The sequence below is a fragment of the Theropithecus gelada genome, chromosome 7b (genome assembly GCF_003255815.1).
Source record: "Theropithecus gelada isolate Dixy chromosome 7b, Tgel_1.0, whole genome shotgun sequence".
Classification (NCBI taxonomy): domain Eukaryota; kingdom Metazoa; phylum Chordata; class Mammalia; order Primates; family Cercopithecidae; genus Theropithecus; species Theropithecus gelada.
The window spans coordinates 32,336,570-32,358,751 of NC_037675.1; the positions used below are offsets into that span (position 1 = coordinate 32,336,570).

At 40.4% G+C, this 22,182-nt stretch overlaps 1 protein-coding gene and 1 pseudogene across 3 annotated transcripts in view; one reads left to right on the forward strand and one right to left on the reverse strand.

Annotated features, from left to right (window-relative positions):
* Positions 1-803: 803 nt before the first annotated feature.
* HEATR5A (HEAT repeat containing 5A) overlaps positions 804-22,182 on the reverse strand; it is a 123,876-nt gene continuing 102,497 nt past the window's right edge. For 2 of the 3 annotated variants that reach the window (XM_025392550.1, XM_025392549.1), the window contains exons 29-36: positions 18,982-19,230; positions 17,965-18,092; positions 16,798-16,945; positions 14,972-15,244; positions 11,787-12,011; positions 5,286-5,440; positions 2,949-3,162; positions 2,359-2,666 (exon numbers count right to left, since the gene is read on the reverse strand). In XM_025392550.1, coding sequence (XP_025248335.1) covers positions 2,359-2,666; positions 2,949-3,162; positions 5,286-5,440; positions 11,787-12,011; positions 14,972-15,244; positions 16,798-16,945; positions 17,965-18,092; positions 18,982-19,230 — 1,700 coding nt within the window. Of the gene's footprint in view, positions 2,667-2,948; positions 3,163-5,285; positions 5,441-11,786; positions 12,012-14,971; positions 15,245-16,797; positions 16,946-17,964; positions 18,093-18,981; positions 19,231-22,182 lie in introns of all 3 variants that reach the window. The other variant, XM_025392547.1, reaches the window with a different exon arrangement.
* LOC112629640 lies at positions 16,586-16,661 on the forward strand (annotated as a pseudogene).

Genomic DNA, 22,182 nt, shown 5'->3' on the forward strand with positions numbered 1-22,182 from the left:
ATCCTGTACCAGTGCAATTCAATAGCTATTAAGTGAGCAAGTTATAAAAGACATAATTTCTCCCTTTGAAGAGGTACAGTCTAAGAGGGAGACAAGATAATTTTAAAATGCAATGTGGGCTTGGTGTGGTGGCTCACACCTGTAATCCTAGCACTTTGGGAGGCCAAGGTGGGAGGACAGCTTGAGCTAAGGAGTTTGAGACCAGACTGGGCAACATAGTGAGACCTCATATCTACAAAAAAATTTTTAAATTAGGCTTAGAGGTACACATCTGCAGTTCCTGCTACTTGCGGGGGCTGAAGCAAAGAGGATCACTTGAGCCTAGTAGGTCAAGGCTGCACTGAGCTGTGTTCACACCATTGCATTCCAGCCTGGGCAACAGAACAAGACCTTGGCTTAAAACAAACAAACAAAACACAAATTGCAATGTGATTTTTTATGCATACAAGAATGTATTAAGCACTATGGAAACACAGATGAGGAAGCAGTTAAATTGGTGTAAGAGGAAGTTAAGAAGTGTTAAGGAGAGTTACCAAGGAAAGGTGACATTTAAGCCAGGCCTATAAGGAATGGGCAATCACCAGACAGAAGAGAGGAGAGAAAAGCACATTTTAGGTAAAGGGAACATTAAGAAATACACTCGATGCCTAGAGACACTCAGGAAGAGACAGAAAATCTAAACCATCACAAATAATGCTCCAAAGAAAGGGCTCTTCTGAGAAAAAAGGCTGATTTTCTGGATTCCGTGTGAGAGAAACCAACCTGCCATCTTTTGTTGGTAAAATAATTTAAAAATACAAGAATGATAATGAAAATTAGCTTTATTTATGTAATTTAGAAAAAATGATTGTAGTGTTAGAGTTTGTCAAATGTTTTCACTCTAAACAGTTTACAATAGTATTTATATACAAACATAATAAAATAGGTACATCACATTGCTCTTGCTTCAAAATGTTTTCTTAATTCTGACATGCCTCTATCACTTCGGTTTGTAATTTTTAACAGGGAAATGCTCTGTTTTGACACAGTGCTTGATTCACACAGTATAACACTGAAGTAGAAGGAGAATCAACAATCATGAACAGAGTTAAAAAATATTTTTCAACCAATATGACTTTATCATTAATCTTTTTTCTATAATAAAATATGTTTCATGTTAAAAAAAATACTTGTATTCACCTGATGACCTAAATTTGCTGTACTAAATTTGGCATTTATATAAACCCATAGTTGATCTAAATACAATATAGATATGAACCTATATTAAAACTCATTGATACAAATGTTTGCCACAAATGAAAATGAACACAATTAGTAAGAACAAAGGTAAACGGAAAAATCCATTTGAAAAATAGTGGAGATGCCTTATTCTATTTAAAATGAGTAAAACTTCCATTTTCTGAACCCAATATAAACTAAACCAAAAGATGGTGAAAAACCATGATATAGATACCAACTCTTATGTCACACTGTAAGGCTGTAAGTAATCTGTATTATTGTATACTGGATAATCCTAGACCAGGTTTCCTAAATAGTCCTCCAATCATTTTATCTTCTTGGAGAAATCGGAGAAAGTTTAATACAATTACTGAATAAGGCAGAATTTTTTTTTTTTTTTTTTTTGAGATGGAGTCTCACTCTGTTGCCCAGGGTGGAGTGCAGTGGCACAATCTCGGCTCACTGCAATCTCTGTCTCCCAGGTTCAAGCAATTCTCCTGCTTCAGCCTCCTGAGTAGCTGGGATTACAGGTGCGTGCCACCACACCCAGCTAATTTTTGTACTTTTAGTAGTACATGTTGGTTTCACCATGTTGGTCAGGCTGGTCTCGAACTCCTGACCTCGTGATCCAACTGCCTTGGCCTCCCAAAGTGCTGGAATTACAGGGGTGAGCCACCATACCTGGCCAAGGCAGATTTTAAATCAGCAACTGGGATACAATATTAGTGTAGATAATTTACACTAGAGTCATATTTATATCTGTCACAGTATTAAGTATACCGCATGTGTACGGACTGTTAGAAGAAATCCATTTCATTTTTAAAGCAGTAGATTGTTATAGTAAGTTTAGTTCTTTAGCACTTTCTTAAAATTCCTGGTAAGTTAGCTCCGTTGTCTTTTTAAATAGAAAAAACAAACCAACCAACCAACCCACAAAACCCATGCACACAAAAAAATGGTAAGTATGCTGTTACTTTGAAGAGTCACAGCTGTTTAAGGTAAAACAATCAACTAGACCTCCAAGGGCACTTGTGTCTAAAATGTCCCTTTTGTCCCCAAAGGAAATGATCAAGTATTATATTAAGGTGCTTACTATTCCAAATAATAATAATAATAATAATAATAATAATAATAACAACATCAGAGGAAACTGGTCTTTAATTGGATGCTTGAGTTTTTTCCAGGACTCTTAGTATATTTAGATGTTGGTATCTTGACTTTGACACTTTCCTGATTGCCCTTTATAGCAGCCTCAAGGCGGGCTTTTAGGGCTGGAGAAGAAGCCACTAAACTTTTAAAAACAGATGAATACTGAGGTCCAATCTGCATGAGATTTTGTAGAGCAAAGTCATGTAAATTTCTCATTATGGAAGTTGCTGATCCCGGAGCATTTTCATCCAAAAGGAAGGAAATGAGGATGGGCAAAAAACAGGCCACCAGCTGAGAGCCTAGAAAGTAAACAAATGATATAAGTTCGGGGACTTAAATTTTAGTTCCTAACATAAGGCTGCAAATGCCCCTGATCTGTATACATTTTTCCCCACTAGAGAAAACAATTCATCCAATCTCTTCTAAATTCATAATTATATCAATGCTTGAGATTAACATAACACCTTTCAATGAATGTGAAATACAGATACGATGTGACTGAATGTTTTGCAATTTAAATAACAGTAAAGTTCTGACTTTTGTAGAGACTGAGTTAGTATGAATTTAGTGCTGACACTTACGATGGTGTTCTTCAGCAACAGTAACCAGTGTTTCTAAGACCTTTATGCCTTCTTGGAAGATCTGAAGCTCAGCAGTGTTTTCAGGTTTTCTCGTGTCTATTTCCTGTAGTTTTTCCATGATACAGGATGCTAAAGAGTAAATGTACGGGTAGGAAACAGCTGGATTTGGATACTGAAAGATGGAATGTAGGAGCTGGTAGGTCTTGATTTTTACCTAATTGGGTAATAGAAAAGAACAGCAAATACTATAAATAAAATTTTAAAAAGTCCCTGACGACTCTTTGCTTTTTAAAGTAGCAAAGGTATTTAAATTTATTTCTAATTTATCTTTAATTTTGAAAGTCCAAGGGCCAACAGGTAATCAAACTTTTTTTTTTTTTTTTTTTTTGAGACGGAGTCTCGCTCTGTCGCCCAGGCTGGAGTGCAGTGGCCGGATCTCGGCTCACTGCAAGCTCCACCTCCTGGGTTCACACCATTCTCCTGCCTCAGCCTCCCGAGTAGCTGGGACTACAGGTGCCCGCCACCTCGCCCGGCTAGTTTTTTGTATTTTTAGTAGAGACGGGGTTTCACCGGGTTAGCCAGGATGGTCTCGATCTCCTGACCTCGTGATCCGCCCGTCTTGGCCTCCCAAAGTGCTGGGATTACAGGCTTGAGCCACCGCGCCTGGCCAGGTAATCAAACTTCTATGCTAACAGTGGTTGTGACAGTTTGGAATGGGAAAGAAGCATATCGGTAAACAGGGAAGCAAAACTGAGTGGTTAATTTTTCTTCTTTTCTCTAATTCTCCTTTTCCCCCTCATGTCTTTATAATGTAAAACAAAAACACCACCAAAACCCCTCCTTTAACTTTTTTTTTTTGAGACAGACTCTTGATCCATTGCCCAGGCTGGAGTGCAGTGGTGCGATCTCGGCTCACTGCAGCCTCTGCCTCCTGAGTTCAAGCAATTTTCCTGTCTCAGCCTCCCGAGTAGCTGGGACTACAGGCGTTCGCCACCACACCCAGCTAATTTTTTCTATTTTTTGTAGAGAAGGGGTTTCACCTTGTTGGTCAGGCTGGTTTCGAACTCCTGACCTCAACTGATCCACCTGCCTTGGCCTCCCGAAGTGCTGGGATTACAGACATGAGCTGCCACACCCAGCCTCCTCCTTTAACATTTTTATGGGTAAAAAGCAAAACAAAACAAAAAAACACCCAAAACAACAAAACACATACAACCTTGAAAGATATTTTGTTGATTTCAGAAAATGTTTTAGACAAAAATGATGTATTTGATGTTCAAATGTCATGGTCTGAGTGTTTCAAGGAATCACGTCTGGACCATATTAATTATGTGTCATCAGGCATCAGAGTCCCGACTTGGAGACTGCTATACAAAGCTGCTGCAGGCAGCAGGCAACAGGACACAGGATAAAAGGAAATGACTATACATCAAATATATAAATCAACTTTTATTGAGTTAACTGTAATGGTGTTTTAATAATTATTTTTTCTGAGAGAAAATCTGGTTCCTATATCTTCAGGAGTAGATATATGTGTGATCACTGGCTATGAACTCACCTAGAGGCACATAAAAAACAGGAGATTACTCAAGCAAATGAAGGGAACATAAAGGAACGGGATAAATTTGTGTGTATTGCTTTTGGAATGGGTCCTATTATTTCACATTCATATTACTGAAGGTATGTGCTCGAGTCTTTTTTTTTGAGGCAGCGTCTGGCTGTGTCATCCAGGCTGGGGTGCAGTGGCATGATTGTGGCTCACTGCAGCCTCAAGGTCCCAGGCTCGAGTGATCCTCCTGCCTCAGTCCCCCAGAGCAGCTGGGACTACAGGCCTGCGCCCCCACACCAGGCCAGTTTTTGTGCTTTTTTGTAGAGATGCTTTCTCACCATGCTGCCCAGGCTGCTCTCGCACTTCTGGCCTCAAGCAATCTGCCCACCGCGTCCTCCCAAGTGCTGGATGGAATTATAGGCATGAGCCACAGTGCCTGGCCTCCCTTTCTCTCTCTTTTTTTTAAAAATAAAATCCACTACAATATGCTACAAAGTATCTTATAAAAGTCCCTTATAAAGTTCTAGTGCTACATCAATCTTAAGATTCCTTTATCTCGAATTTAGTTTCTTAACATTTCCTCTTCTGCCACTATCCTCTACCCTTAGAGCTGAAGAACAAGACTTATTTGGCTTTGTCATTCCTGAAATAGAAATTAATCTGAAATCTGAAAATAAAAAATTTGTAGTCTAATATTTCCTATTGGAGCCAACAAAATCACAAAGAAAATTTTGTAAAAGCCTAGCCATAGTCCTATTATATACATCTTTCTGTTAAAAGACACTTACCATGGGATCTTTTATCTCAAGAGTAGCTTTAAATTTATCAATACAGCGCTTCTGAAGGCATGGGATGGTAGTTACTTCTGGACTGGCAGACAAAATAAACACTGTGATAGCGGTAAGTAGACTGACTTCATCAAGTTCTTGGTGTGTTTCATCAACTAAAGAGAAATGCTCTGTTAGAAACAGATCATATTTACTGCTTTATATACCTGTGTGAAGCTGTCTTCAGTTTGGTAGTAACAGTTTGGTGTACACAACAGATATAGACAATGAACACTGATTAAGAACCCTGGCAAATGTACATTTTAAGATGTGCATTATAAGTAATTCTACAGCTAAGAACTACCAAAGTAATTATAATCTTTAAAGGTTAAGGCATCAGTAAATAAATATATACATTTACTAGGAATATATATTTATTAGTTGTGTGACTTTGGACATCTAACTCCATCTTCAGTTTCCTCATCTGTAAAAATGGGAATAACAACAGTACTCACATTGATAGGGTTATGAAGACTAAATGAGTTAATCCATGTGAAGCATTTAGAATAATGTGCTACACATGACGCTCAGTATATGCTACTTATTATGTTAATTACTTTTACTATGAAGCAACACAGAAATGCTTGGACAATTATTTTCTCTTTGTTAAAGTATTTTGATAATACATGTATCAAGTGAAAATACCTTAGCACTTTACACATATGATTTCTCAAGAGTAGAGAAAAACCTGAAAACAGCTGTGTACCACAATCATTTGAAGGAATTTTCTATTAGAAGTAATCTACCTTTATTTTCCAGTCATACTCTCATTAAATAATTTTAATGAACCTGCTGTGGAAAAAAAATCACTGTTATTCAAAAACAAAAGGTGTAGCAAATTCAAATATTTAAATTGTTTAAGAATGGGTTGTTACTTATGAAGAAATAACATACATATGTAGTAGTTTTGGTCACATTCGTTCAACAAGTACTTAAGAAACATTGTATGCCAGCCCTTTTTTAGGCACGGAGAATACATCTTATAGAGAAGATACACTATAAACTGAGAAGCAAAGACTTTCAGCTAGTGATAAGGTCTAAGCATATAAAAATATATTAAAAAGCTGGCTGGGTGCGGTGGTTCATGCCTGTAATCCCAGCACTCTGGGAGGCTGAGGCGGGTGGATCACTTGAGGTCAGGAATTCGAGACCAGCCTGGTCAACATGGTGACGCCCAGTCTCTACTAAAAATACAAAAATTGGCCAGATGTGGTGGTGCATGACTGTAATCCCAGCTACTCGGGAGGCTGAGGCAGGAGAATCACTTGACACTGGGAGGCGGAGGTTGCAGTGAGCCGAGATTGCACCACTGCACTCCAGCCTGGGCTGCAAAGGGAGACTCCGTCTCAACAGAAAACAAAACAAAACAAAACAAAAACAAAAAAACACCACACGAGGAGCAGTGGTGTGTGTCTGTACTCGCAGCTACTTGAGACACTGAGGTGGGAGGACTGGTTGAGTCCACCAGAAGTTCGAGGCTGCAGTGCACAATGATTGTGCCTGTGAATAGACACTGCACTCCAGCCTGGGCAACACAGCAAGTCCCTGTCCCTTTAAACAAACAAACAGACAAACAAACAATATTCAAAGTAGCCCAGGACAGTCTATACTGAGAAAGCCTTGAGGAGATAATATCAGAGTTGACGATACTCAAGAGGCACAGTAGCAGTGAAAGCAAAATTTTATGGATGAATAGGATTTATTTTATAAAAGACATCTGAATGATTTTAAGGTAAAACAAGTACACAGTTAATATTTAACATTAACATGTAGCACTGCTATAAGCACTTTATACACATTAAATATTTAATCAACATAACAGCAACATGAGGTAGGTACTCATATCCCTTATTTTATGGATGAGAAACAGAAATGTAGTCATTTGTCCGAGTCACACAATTAGTAAGGCAGAAAGTTTGATTACAGAGAGTGTACTGTTAACTATAATGCTATACTGCTTCCCTTACAGCAAAGTTATTTTTAACCACCTATAGCAACTTGAAACTGCAACAGAGTCAGCTAATTTGTTTAGTAAAAATGTCTTTATTCTCAGTAAGATAAAGTTCTCCTGGGTTCCTTTTACCTTTTCTTCTAAAATCTCTTTATTCCTACTTTTACCTATGATAGATGCATAATTTGCTTAGCATTAGCCTGTGAAAAGCCTGTGTGGTAAGAACTGAGGCCTCTTGCCAATAGCCATATGAATGAGTCATCTTGGAAATGAATCCTCTAGCTGTAGCCCTGGCCAACACCTTAACAGTAATTTCATGAGAGAACCTAAGCTAGAACCACATAGCTAAACTGCTCTTAATCCTGGACCCATAGAAACTGTCAGATAATAAATGTTTGCTCTTTTAAGCCACTAAGTTTTGAGGCAATTTGTTAGGCAGCAAACATTTAACCTGTCATGATCAACTCCTTAATTTCTCTCAGTAGCTAGTCTAAATCCTGTCCTAGCCTAATTCCCTGATACACATCCAAAAACAAAAACAACAACAATAAAAAATACACAACCCATTTTTTGTGTGTGTGAGATGAAAGAGGCAAGCTCATCATAACCCTCAACATGAATTATTATTATTTGTAGAGACAGTATCTTGCTATGTTGCCCACACTGGTTTGAACTCCTGGCCTCAAGCAGTCCTTTCGCCATGGCCTCCCAAAGTGCTGGGATTACAGGCGTGAGCCACACTGGCCAGCCTCAACCTAAAAACTTGTAGCTATAATACTATTTTCTATCCTCACCTCCTGTTCTTTCCACATATTGGCAGAGGTCAATCCTTTTAAATGTACTGTAAATTTTATTCCTTCTGCCTAGAGGGATGCTGCTTTCCTTTCTAATACTTCTAACTCCAACCACATGTCCACCTCCTTTTTTGCCCTGTAAGTATGAACTCATGCTTGAATGTCACCTTTAAAAAAAGTTATCCCTTGACCTTACACTTTCCGTTTAGCTATTTCTCTTCTTCCTGTGAAGAGAAGCTATACCTGATCCTTCTCATTCCTTACACCTCTCATTTGTGCCTCAACACTGTGAGCTCTATCCCCCACACTGTTTGGCCTCTCTACAGTATTTTATAGTGCTGACCACTCCCTTTTTATTAAAAACTGGCTTCTGTAACTACATTATCTTCTGAATCTCCTCTCACCTTGCTTTTGGTCCTCTTCTTGCTCCAGAAACTCAAGCTGGGTGATTTCAATTGTCCCATAGGTTACATTGACAACTCCCAAATACATATATAGTCCAGAAAGTATCTCTAGCCCAGACTACTTTCTTGAATTCCATACCTCTACCCATCTGTTCCATTTGACTATCCTCTAGGCATTTCAAAATCAACTCACTATCTTGTCCTAAAAACCCTCACTCGGTTATTTCTGTTAATCACATTTGAGTGTTCAAGTCATCCTACCCTTTCAACTCCTAAATCAAACTATCAGTAAGTTCCGTGGAAAACTGCTTAACATTTTACTTTTCACCATTCTACTCCTCTTTGTCCGTACTAACATTATCTTATCTCCTACAGTTTGGCTTTCTTCTTTACACTGCTGCCAAGAGTGAACCTTTAGAAACGCAAATCCAAGCACATTACTTTCCTTCTTAAAACCCTTTCAGCCGGACACAGTGGCTCATGCCTGTAATCCCAGCACTTTGGGAGGCTGAGGTGGGTGGATCACGAGGTCAGGAGTTTGAGACCAGCCTGACCAACATGGTGAAACCCTGTCTCTACTACAAATACGAAAAACAAAAATTAGCCAGGCCTGGTGGCACGCACCTGTAATCCCAGCTACTCAGGAGGCTGAGGCAGGAGAATCGCTTGAACCCGGGAGGCGGAAGTTGCAGTGAGCTGAGATTGCACCATTGCACTCCAGCCTGGGCAACAGGGCGAGACTCCATCTCAAAAACAACAACAACAAAAAACCATTTCATGATTCCACATGCCTATTAAAGGCAGTCCAAATCGTGCCAAACACTCCATAATCTGGCCCCATGTACCATCCAACTTATTTCCCTACTAATTGCCATTTACCACTCTTACATACTCTTCCACCCAAATCCACACCCCCTCATTGTTCTACTTGCCTTCCTTAGCTATTTAATTCTCCAAGTTTTTGGTCAAACTGTTGTACCTAGAATCCATTTCTTCCTTTTTTTTTTCTTTTTTTTGAGACAGAGTCTTGCTCTGTCGCCCAGGCTGGAGTGCAGAGGTGCAATCTTGGCTCACACTACAATCTCCACCTCCCAGGTTCAAGCGATTCCTAGAATCCATTTCTATGATGTCCATGTGGAGAAATCTTTCTAATCCTTTAAGATGTTGACTCTTCTGAGAAGCCTTAATGGTGGATCCAGAGATGCACCACTGACATCCCCTTCAAGGGAAAATGTGCTGCCCAGCTGTGGGAAGCGTGATCAAGGGTCAGCTCCTTCTGGGTCAGCCTCAGCTAGAGATAGCTATCTTACCTGAGATCAAATCCTTCCTGGAACAGCCCACATTTGAAGGCCAGGCCATTTCTGTCATATGTTCAGACACTCTGATGGGCAATCTGGCTCCAGAGTTCCTCAGACGGATTTACTGAGATTTGTTGGGAAACTGTCACAGTTTGACTTCTTTTGCCCAATATTGCCTTCCCCTTTTCCCTCACAGATGTTGCTTCTTAATAAACTTCTTGCTCCCCAAACTCCCACTCAGTGAGTACTTTTAGAGAATCCTACTTGTGACACTCTGCCTGATTTCACTTAATCAGTACCAAGTACTCCCATTTAAATAAAAAAAAACCCAGTTATAATTTTTTTTTTAATGTACTAGAAATGCAGTGATAATTAAGACATGACTATTGCCTTTGGGAAATTCTTAAGGTAATAATCACACCCAAAAGCAATTTATAGGAGCCAGACTCCACTATATTCCCAACTTTGGGCAAAGTGGGTGGTCAATAAATGCTGATTTCAATTGAAAACATTTTATATGTAAAATGAAATACGGCAAATTGTGACATTTATAAACAAAACTGGGAAGGCAGGGAAAATGTATAATGTGTATAAAGACTTTTTATAATCACTACAACATACTATTGAAAAGAGAATTTTTTTTTTTTTTTTTTTTTTTTTAGACAGAGTCTCGCTTTGTCCTCCAGGCTGGAGTGCAGTGGTACGACCTTGGCTCACTGCAACCTCTGCCTCCCGGGTTCAAGCGATTCTCCTGCCTCAGCCTCCGGGGTAGCTAGTATTACAGGTGTGAGCTACCACACCCAGCGATAAACAAGTTTTAACAGATGTTGAAAATAATACTGGCTATCATTTATTGATATATGCCAGGTAATAAGTGAGATGCTTTTCACATATTAAGTTACTGCTCTAACAATTTCTTGCAACATAATATTCCTATTTATTAATAAGAAAACTAAGGTGCAGAAAAACTGAATAACTTGACTAGTCACTTAGTAAATGCTGGCATGGTGAACCAGATTGGTCTTTTTGTATGGCTTATGTACTTTTCAGTATACTGTGTGTATTAAAAACTTCCATTGGCTAGACATGGATCATACTCCATTATTTTTTTACTAAACACACTATTATATCTGAAGGTCTTTCACTGTCAACGTGTAGGTTGCCTGTCATTTAACAGCATTAAGGGTTAAAGACGCTAAAATCGGAACACAGCTTTTTAATTTTATTTTTTTGAGATAAGAGTCTTGTTCTGTCACCCAGGCTGGAGTGCAGTGGCACGATCTTGGCTCACTACAAGCTCTGCCTCCTGGGTTTAAGCAATTCTCCTGCCTCCTGCCTCAGCCTTCCGAGAGCTGGGATCACAGGCGTGCACTACCACACCTGGCTAATTTTTGTATTTTCAGTAGAGATGGGGTTTCTCCATGTTGGCCAGGCTGGCCTTGAACTCCTGACCTCAAGTGATCCACCAGCCTTGGCCTCCCAAAGTGCTGGGATTACAGACGTGAGCCACCGCACCCGACCCCAGAACACAGCTTTCTTTCTTTTTCTTTTTTTTTTTTTTGAGACGGAGTCTCACTCTGTTGCCCAGGTTGGAGTGCAGTGGCGTGATCTTGGCTCCCTGCAACCTCCAGCTCCAGGGTTCAAGCAATTCTTCTGTCATAGCCGAGTAGCTGAGACAGCATTGGGTAGCTGGGATTATAGGCGTGTGCCACCAGACCCAGCTGGTTTTTATATTTTTAGTAGAGATGGGGTTTCACCATGTTGCCCAGCTGGTCCCGAACTCCTGACCTCAGGTGATACACCTGCCTTGGCCTCCCAAAGTGCTGAGATTACAGGTGTGAGCCACTGCGCCTGGCCAATTTTCTATCTACTTATACGTATCCTCTAAACACATAGTATTGAATATGGTCTCTTCTAGGTGATATGGCCAAATAAAATCAAGTAAAATATCCTCAAAAAACTCTTTTTCTCACTTTTTAAAACAAACTGAACTGCTTCCAAATAGCCTCAATTACCTGGATCCCAACAGTCAAGAACTGTTGTTAAAGCACTTCGGAGAAGGTCAGTCCAAGCAGTGTGGCTCTTTTCTGCCCGTGCCATGGGAGAAGATAAGATTCCTTTCAGAGCCTGTAGGGAAGCTGCAGCCGTCGAAGATAACTGGCCCCCCGGTAACTTCACAGCAGTCTCTCTGAGGACCCCAATTGTGAGGTACAGTATAGTAGGGAGAATTGAGATGCTTCCTGTAAGATAAATTTTTTAAAAACACACTGCATTTCAACCTATGTATATATGGTTCCTAAAAACAAATCATCAAGGAGTAAGACAATATCAGATTTTTAGTTTTTAAAAGATGATTTCTAATAAAGAACTGTAACTGTTAAGATAATGTAAGTAGCTTTATTAAAATTTTTAAGGATGGATTAAATCTTGATGGTTTATTATAACTGGAGATGATGTTTAAATTGTATGAGTATCATGCTTTTGCTGTTTTTGTTTTATTTGGCAGTTGATAAATGAACTTATTTTTATTTATCTTTTATTGTGGTAAAATATATACAACATAAAGTTTACCATTTTAACCATTTTTAGTGTATAATCCAGTGGCATTAAGTACATTCACAATGTTGCCTGGGCAACACAGTGAGACTTCATCTCTACAGACAAAAAAAAAAGCTGGGACGGTGGTGTGCGCCTTAGGAGGCTGAGGTGGGAGGACTGCTTGAGTCCAGGGGGTTGAGGCTGCAGTGAGCTGAGATTGTACCACTGAACTCCAGTCTGGGCATACAGTGAGACCCTGTCTAAAAAAAAAAACCAACCAACAAAAAAATAACATCTTTAGCGGCTGAGTGCGGTGGCTCACACCTGTAATCCCAGAACTTTGGGAGGCCAAGGCGGGTGGATCATGAGGTCAGGAGATCGAGACCAGCCTGGCCAATATGGTGAAACCTGTCTCTACTAAAAATACAAAAATTAGCCAGGCGTGGTGGTGCGCGCCTGTAGTCCCAGACACTTGGGAGGCTGAAGCAGAAGAACTGCTTGAACCTGGGAGGCAGAGGTTGCAGTAAGCCCAGATCGTGCCACTGCACTCCAACCTGAGTGACACAGCCAGACTCCATTTCAAAAAACAAAAAACGAAAAAACACCTTTAGCAGAAATATGTTTACCAATTAAGAAGTATCTACTAAGTACTAAATACCTATAATCTGCTAGATTTCACAGAATATACAATTTTAATTGGAAACAAAAAGTTTCTCTTTTTTTTTTTTTTTTGAGACGGAGTCTCACTCCGTTGCCCAGGCTGGAGTGTAGTGGCGCGATCTCGGCTCACTACAAGCTCCGCCTCCAGGGTTCACGTCACTCTCCTGCCTCAGCCTCCTGAGTAGCTGGGACTACAGGCGCCCACCACCCGGCTAAATTTTTGTATTTTTAATAGAGATGGGGTTTCACCATGTTAGCCAAGATGGTCTCGATCTCCTGACCTTGTGATCCACCCACCTCAGCCTGGGATTACAGGCATGAGCCACCGCACCTGGCCGACATTTCTCTTTTATATGTAATACTCAATTACATATAATGCCTTTGTAGGACAGATAAAAGCTACAGACCGGCCGGGCGCGGTGGCTCAAGCCTGTAATCTCAGACTTTGGGAGGCCGAGACGGGTGGATCACGAGGTCAGGAGATCGAGACCATCCTGGCTAACACGGTGAAACCCCGTCTCTACTAAAAAAATACAAAAAACTAGCCGGTTGAGGTGGCGGGTGCCTGTAGTCCCAGCTACTCAGGAGGCTGAGGCAGGAGACTGGCGTGAACCTGGGAGGCGGAGCTTGCAGTGAGCTGAGATCCAGCCACTGCACTCCAGCCTGGGTGACAGAGCCAGACTCCATCTCAAAAAAAAAAAAAAAAAAGCTACAGACCTACATATGGAAATAACACATGCATATACATGAAAAAACAAAACTCAGATGAGCTAGAGTTTTTAGAGAAGCCTTTATACCTGAAGTAGGCCTGCAGTTGAACCACGAAGAAAGAAAAATTTTTAAAAGCAGATAAGGGTCATTTCGATCAAGTAATGACATGGTAGTACAGAACAAGGATGAACATGAAGCCTCTTGGGTTTAGGATTTGCAAAGAAGGAACTGAAAAAAGGGAACGACTTAGCAGAGCTACACAGAGAGCCTTAAATGCCATGTTAAAGAGTATGAACTTGCTGGGCATGGTGGCTCACACCGGTAGTCCCAGCACTTTGGGATGCCAAGGAGGGAGGATCACTTGAGGCCAGGAGGTCAAGACCAGCCTTGGCAACCCAGCAAGACCCCATCTCTACAAAAAATTAAAAAAAAAAAAGTTAGCCAGGTATGGTGGCACAGGCCTGAGTCCTAACTACTCAGGAGGCGAAGGCAGGAGGATTGCTTAAGCCCAGGAGTTTAAGGTTACAGTGAGCTATGATTGTTCCACTGCACTCTGGCCTGGGTGACAGAGAAAGTACCTGTGTCAAACAAACAACAACAACAAAGAGTATGGAGTCAATTCTAAACAGAACCAGATACAATGACAAACTTCTGCCATCACTGAGGCAGGAAAAGTCTGTTAGAAATTGTATACCAAAACATGCCCAAGCACTAATAATTGCCACTAACTGAAGTACTGTCAATCATAGAAGAGCATATCTATTTATAATACTTGCTATCTCTATATTTTCACTCTCTCTCTTTTTTTTTTTTTTTTTTTTCAGATGTAATTTCACTCTTGTTGCCCAGGCTGGAGTGCAATGGCATGATCCTGGCTCACTGCAACCTCCAACTCCCAGGTTCAAGCGATTCTCCTGCCTTAGCCTCTTGAGTAGCTGGGATTATGGGCATGTGCCAAAACGTCTGGCTAATTTTGTATTTTTCGTAGAGACGGGGTTTCACCATGTTGGTCAGGCTGGTCTCGAACTCCTGACCTCAGGCGATCCACTCACCTTGGCCTTCTAAAGTGCTGGGATTACAGACGTGAGCCACTGCGCCTGGCCCTCTATATTTTTACTTTTAGTAAAACAATTTATTAAAATGTAATCCTAATCTTAGAGGATTAAAGACAATACCCAAATGTTTGGGTCAGCATTCATTTAAAAAGAAAAAGATTAGCAACTAGACTCCATTACCTATTAAAACCATTTCTCTTCTAGGTCAAGTCAAGCAATCACATACCACAGCATACCTTCAGGAGAGCACACTGCAGGAAGTTCGGAAAGGATAACCAACGCAGCTGAAACCAATCTACTTCCATCTTCTGATAGCATCTGTGGCTTCCTAGCTTTTACTCCTGGGCTACCTGTCAATTTAGGATTTAATTCTGGGAGCTGTCTAACTAGAATGCATACACACAATTCTAGTGTTGCAAAGACCAAAGACTTCCCAGGTACAAGTCCTCCGGTGTCCTTTCCCTCTCCAAACTCTGGCAGAGTTTCCTTTTCAGCAGCCCCATCATCAACTAAAAGACAGAAAGAACAGTGTTTAATAAATACTTTGTGCTTGCTTTGCTTCTGGTAGATGGCAATTTAGTTAAATCCTGTTACAGGAAATACATTTATTTTTTTGAGACTGAGTCTAACTCTGTCACCCAGTCTGGAGTGCAATGGCATGATCTCGGCTCACTGCAACCTCTGCCTTCCAGTTTCAAGCGATTCTCCTGCCTCAGCCTCCCGAGTAGCTGGGATTACAGGCATGCACCACCATGCCCAGCTAATTTTTGTATTTTCAGTAGAGATGAGGTTTCACCATGTTGGTCAGGCTGGTCTCGAACTCCTGACCTCAAGCTATCTGCCCGCCTCGGCCTCCCAAAGTGCCAGGATTACAGGTGTGAGCCACCGTGCCCGGCTCGGAAATATATTTAATGACTAAATTTTGGGTGTGAAAGACTAAGAGAGAAAGAAGTTATGAAGGGAAAAGTAATCATCTTTATTATGACTTCCTATTGCAATTGGTCAAAAGAAGTCTTTTTAATCCTGTCAGTCTTATAATATTGCCTGGTTAACTCCTTCTTGCTGTTAAGACTGTAAACCTGATAGCTAGAGCTCCAGAAATTACCATGTGATCTTAGGTATCGATGGTGGCTGGACAGGAAGAAAGTCACGTCCTTAATGTCTTTAAGAAGGTGCCATATCAGCCCTAGACTGTCCATCTCTGGCCACCTATTTAGATGAGCAAATAAATCTTTGGGGTTTAAATCCACTGTTATATTGGGTTTTCTATAATATGTAGCCAACTATAATCTTAAGTGGTAAACTCTCCAATACCATATTAGACTTGTAAATGAGCAATCTGCAAACATAAGTTCTTTCCATGCACACTGGTAAACATAGCTAAAGCAAGTACTCTAGTAGTGTAAGGGATTTATTTCTTCCAGGTTTTGTTAAAATTCTCATTTCACCCAGAGAATAGTAGTTTAACTACTGACGATATCTAAACTAACATGCAGAGGTGAATGAGAGGATTTAAAACCATGCCAGGCTGGGCATGATGGCTCATGCCAGTAATCCCAGCACTCTGGAAGGCCAAGGTGAGTGGATTGCCTGAGTCTAGGAGTTCGAGAGACAAGGCTGGGCAACATGGCCACATCCTGTATCTACTAAAAAATACAAAAAAATTAGCCAGGCATGGTGGCATGTGCCTGTAGTCCCAGCTACTCAGGAGGTTAAGGTGGGAGAATCACCTGAGCCTGGGAGGTCGAGGCTGCAGTGAGCCGAGATCATGCCACTGCACTCCAGTTTGGGCAACTGGAGTGAGACCTTGTCTCACTAAATAAATAAACAAATAAATAAAGCCATGCTTAAAGACTCTACTTTCAGGGATCATTTCTATAGTTTATTACTAGGGAAGTTTCTCTGAATGTGCAGAGCACAAAAAGTAAAACAAGGCCATGCCTAGACATGTTTTATTTGTACTACACACAAATGATGATCAAAACTATAAAGGTACATTAAACAATACTTTACAAAAGAATGATGCTATTTGATCAACTCAGCACTAAAGGTTAACATTTACCTTCTGCGCTTCGTCTTTTTTCCTTCACATGTTCTTGAGCAGCACAGATAATCTGCCTTACCACTTCAAGTGAAGCCAACTGAATGGAAGGTGATTCTCTGGTTAAAATTACTCGATGTAGAACATTCAGTAATTCTATACCCAAGTCCTATCATAGAAATCATGTAGAGGACACTGTATTAGAAATTATACATTTTTTTTTTTTTGTAAAAAATTCCAATGCTAAATGCCATGACAAAATTCAGTAAAAGAGAATGTAACAAATTGCTTTAGTGCAATAAAGTAAAGTAACACTTGCTCCATTTTAAATCAATGTCAGAGGCCAGGCACAGTGGCTCATGCTTGCAATCCCAGCACTTTGGGAGGCCGAGATGGGTGGATTACTTGAGGCCAGGAGTTCGAGATCAAGCCTGGCCAACATGGTGAAACCCTGTCTCAACCTGATTAATGCTTTAAACCTAATAATAGCATTAAACACTTAAATAATAGACAGTCTATGCAGAAGAAATTATACTACTCACTTATCTCAACATCCAAGAGTCAATAACAAAAGAAATATACTAGATAAAACATGATATCAAAAGTATCTGCCCAATGCATACTTGCCCTTGAGAAAAGCAGTCAAAGGGAAATACCATACTTTGTACAGGAACCCTTTTCCCATGGCCACACCCAAGTCAGATATTAGTGCCTGACTCCATCTAAAGATTAGCCAGCAATCTCTTAAAAAGACCTAGAGGGAGAACTCAGCCAACAGGAATACTTTGTAATGGACAGTAACTACATGAACCCATTAGATTCTCTCTTAGGGAATGGAATATAAGATACAGGTATGTACACTAAGAGCAGGGTATGCAGAAGCAAAAAGACACAAAGAATAAATGCCACATGTAATTAGTGGCTACTGTCCTGGAGAATGCAATATAGAACTCTCCCATCATTGCAGAAAGCAGCAGAGACAGAAAAGTGGCAGAGTCAGAGGCATGATTGTTTCTGGGTCAACACATACGCTTATGGCATTCTGGTTCCAAGGCCTAGCTGTGTGGCCGTACGGTTTAAAAAAAAAATTTCTCTGTGTTTACTCTCTGTTAACTATAGAAACCTGAACATGTTTCTCTTCCTTAAAGTCTACAGAAGCCTTACAAAAAAAAACCCCAGATAAATCACCTGATCACTGCCAATTTTTGATCTGGGCCAAGGTACATCTAGAAGGGCTTGCAATGCATGTAAACAAGCAGTTATGCTTTCCATGGTTGCATCTGAACGCAAGGAACATAGAAATTCCACGCTGATTCCTGTGGAAAGCAAAAAAAGAGGAGGAGGCTTCTTTCAAATTATTAGTTTATGAAATTAAGTAATTAATCTTATATTTTGGTAAGATATATAAACAAACAGTAAAAAGGTAATACAAATAAATCACAATGAATATAAGACTAAACAACTAAATGACAAGACAAGTCACTTAATAGTTTGTTTCTATCTACATGTACAAGAAGAATAATCTATGCTGGGCGTGGTGGATCACCCGAGGTTGGGAGTTTCAGACCAGCCTAACATGGAGAAATCCCGTCTCGACTAAAAATACAAAATTAGCTGGGCATGGTGGCACATGCCTGTAATCCCAGCTATTCGGGAGGCTGAGGCAGGAGAATCGCTTGAACCCGGGAGGCGGAGGTTGCGGTGAGCTGAGACTGCTCCATTGCACTCTGGCCTGGGCAACAAGAGCAAAACTCTTGTCTCAATAAAAAAAAAAAAAAAACAACCAAAAAACTAAACTAGGCCTGTGCACTAGTTGCTTAGTTGCTATGAAACAGTTCAAAGCTGCAAAAATTACAATAAAATTGCACCAGAAAACATATGGAGTTTTACAACTTTACTTTGGCTAAAATTTATTGGGTGATCATCACGTATCAGTCATTGTGCTTTGACATACATCTTTTTATTAAATTATCGTAACAGTTGACAAAGTAGGCACTATTATTGACACTAATTCTGAGATAAATGAGCAGAGAGCTCAAGTAATTTATTTATATTTATATTTTTAATTGACAATAATTGTGAGCTTGAGTTGAAATCGTGCCAATGCACTCCAGCCTGGGCAAAAGAGTGAAACTCCATATCAAAAAAAAAAAAACAAAAAAAAAACCCCGAGGGTTATAAACTTCTATAAGTGATTTAACTGACCTAAAATCAGATGGAATCTATCAGTATAGACGTCCTCAGGGGACTTTATGGTAGCCCCAGAAGATGAACCCTGACACATGGAAGTTGGTGTTACAGGCCTGGAGAGATCAGATGCTCCTTCATCTGGGTCAGCAACAACAAAGCCCGTGCTTGTAAGCCACAATGCCGTAGCATGGAGGATAAGTGCCCAGGAGTTGTAATACTGCAATTTTGCATTTTCACTAGTCTCTGCTGTGTAGAAAGCACCGCCTAAAGCAAACAGTTTCAGGAGAAATAAGAGATTAGCTGCCAATGTATTTTCTCTTTTTTCTGTTACAAGATATAGACCATTTCCATCACTCTGAAAGTTCCCTCATACCCTTTTTCCGTCAGTTCCCTATACCCTAAGGCAACTACTTTCTAGTTTTTATCAGCACAGATTAGTTTTGCCTACTCTTCAACTTCATATAAATAGAATCACATATTCACATGTACTTATTTGCGACTAATATTTTGTTAACAAAATAACCTAACAACATTTTTAGAGATTCATTCATGCTGCTATGTTATCAGTATTCTGTTATCAACGTTCTTATTTTTACTGGAAGTACAACTGATAGGTCATAGGACTCATCTACTTTTAACTTCATAAAAAGTTTTCAGCCTAATTTGTAACTTTTTATAATTTAATCATAAACATTTAAAAACAAAATATGTGTATATGTGTGATTAAAATAAATACCAATACCCATTTACCCACTTCCAAGATGGAACATTAACATTTTCCCTGATTTTCTTTCTAAATCTCTCTTAATTTTTTTCTCTTTTTTTTCAGATGGAATCTCACTCTGTCGCCCAGGCTGGAATGCAGTGGCGAGATCTCGGCTCACTGCAACCTCCAACTTCTGGGTTCAAGCGATTCTCCCGCCTCAGCCTCCTGAGTAGCTGGGACCACAGGTGTGCACCACCACGCCTGGCTAATTTTTTGTATTTTAGTAGAGATGGGGTTTCACCATGTTGCCCAGGTTGGTCTTGAACTCCTGGGCTCAGGCAATCCGCCCACCTCGGCCTCCTAAAGTGTTGGGATTACAGGTGTGAGCCACCGCGCCTGGCCAATTTTTTCCTTGAAAAACCTAAAACTGTTATACCACTAATTCTTGCCCCTCCTTCCATGACTACTTTCCTCAAGCCAGTAAGAATGACTCCTAGATATGGTCTTATACTTTCACAATAATCTATGCATTCATTAATAACATATGCTATTTTTTTGTGTGTTTAAAAGTTTACTTAAAAGGCATCACACCGTATGTATCCTTTTTTTTTTGGAGATGGGGTTTCACTATGTTGTCCAGGTTGGCCCTGAACTCCTGAGCTCAAGTGACCCTTCCACTTCAGCCTCCTGAGTAGCTGAGACTACCAGCATGTACTACCATGCCTGGCTTACATGCATCCTTTATTTTTTCTGTCCAGGCACGGTGGCTCATGCCTGTAATCCCAGCACTGTGGGAGGCTGAGGCAGGCAGATCACCTGAGGTCAGGAGCTCGAGACCAGCCTGGCTAACATGTAGAAACCCTGTCTCTACTAAAAATACAAAAATTAGCTGGGCGTGGTAGTGCACACCTATAGTCCTAGCTACTTGGGAGGCTGAGGCAAGAGAATCGCTTGAACCCAGGAGGTGGAGGTTGCAGTGAGCCGAGATCAAGCCACTGCCCTCCAGACTGCGTCACAGAGCAAGACTCTGTCTCAAAAATAAATAAATAAATATTTTTTCACTTAACATTATGTTTTTAAGATTTACTTACAGTTGCTATATGTCTGTCATTCATTTTTCTGTTGTGTAAGTAAATCAGCTTATTTTCACTGTTTCAATTTTAATGCTACTGAAAAGTACAACAATCACTCCACATATCTTTTTGTATATAATTCCAACGAAAATTCTAATAGGACTAGGGTGCGCACCATAGTGTACACCATAGTCCCAGCTGCTTAGGAGGGTGAGGTGGGAGGATCACTTGAGCCCAGCTGTAGTGCACTATGATTGCTCCTGTGAACAGTCATTGTACTCCAGCCTGGGCAACCCAGCAGGACCCTGTCTCTAAAAACACACAAACAAACCAAATACACACACACAAAACTAGTAGAACTTTACAGACTCTTCCTAAAATTCATTTCAAAAAGTAAAAATACAATGATAGCTAAGACATTTTGGAATACCATGAAGAAGATTAAGAGTGGCTACAAAGTAACCAACCCATAAAATGCAGTATTAGTAACTGACTAAAAATAAGAACCCTATCCCTATTCCACACACACAAAATAAATTCCAGTTCTACCAAAGTTCAAATGTAAAAGGCAAAACTGTAAAGCTTATATATCTTTATGATCTTAAATTTAAAAATGTATGTGGTAACATACAAAAACACAAACCATAAATGACTGATTACATTCCCTAATTTTTTTTTTTTTTTTTTTTTTTAAAGAGAGGGACTTGCTCTGTCACCTGGACTGGAGTGCAGTGGCACAACCATAGCTGCCTGCAGCCTCCAACTCCTGGGCTCATGGGATCTTCCCACATCAGCCTTCTGAGTAGCTGGGACTACAGGTGTACTACATCACACCAAACTTCCATTAGTTTAAAAAAGGTAAAAGAAAAGGACAAGTTACAGACTGAGAGAAAATACTTATAAGACATGAAACCACGAAGGAATAGTGTTGTGTATATATATAAAGGATTACACAATCAGGAAGAAAACAGTTGTCTTTTTTTTTTTGAGACGGAGTCTCGCTCTGTCACCCAGGCTGGAGTGCAGCGGCCAGATCTCAGCTCACTGCAAGCTCTGCCTCCTGGGTTTATGCCATTCTCCTGCCTCAGCCTCCTGAGTAGCTGGGACTACAGGTGCCCGCCACCTCGCCCGGCTAGTTTTTTGTATTTTTCAGTAGAGACGGGGTTTCACTGTGTTAGCCAGGATGGTCTCGATCTCCTGACCTCGTGATCCACCCGCCTCGGCCTTCCAAAGTGCTGGGATTACAGGCTTGAGCCACCGCGCCCGGCTGAAAACAATTGTTATAAATGAATTTCTGATGCTGCAAAAGAAATAGCACTCAGATATAATTTAAGTTTCCTCAGCAAGGCAATTTACTTTTGCAAAAGGGTGTCACTCGCGCCAATTAAGATTGCAAGTGCACACGGAACAAAGGAGACAAGGGGGTTTTTATATCCT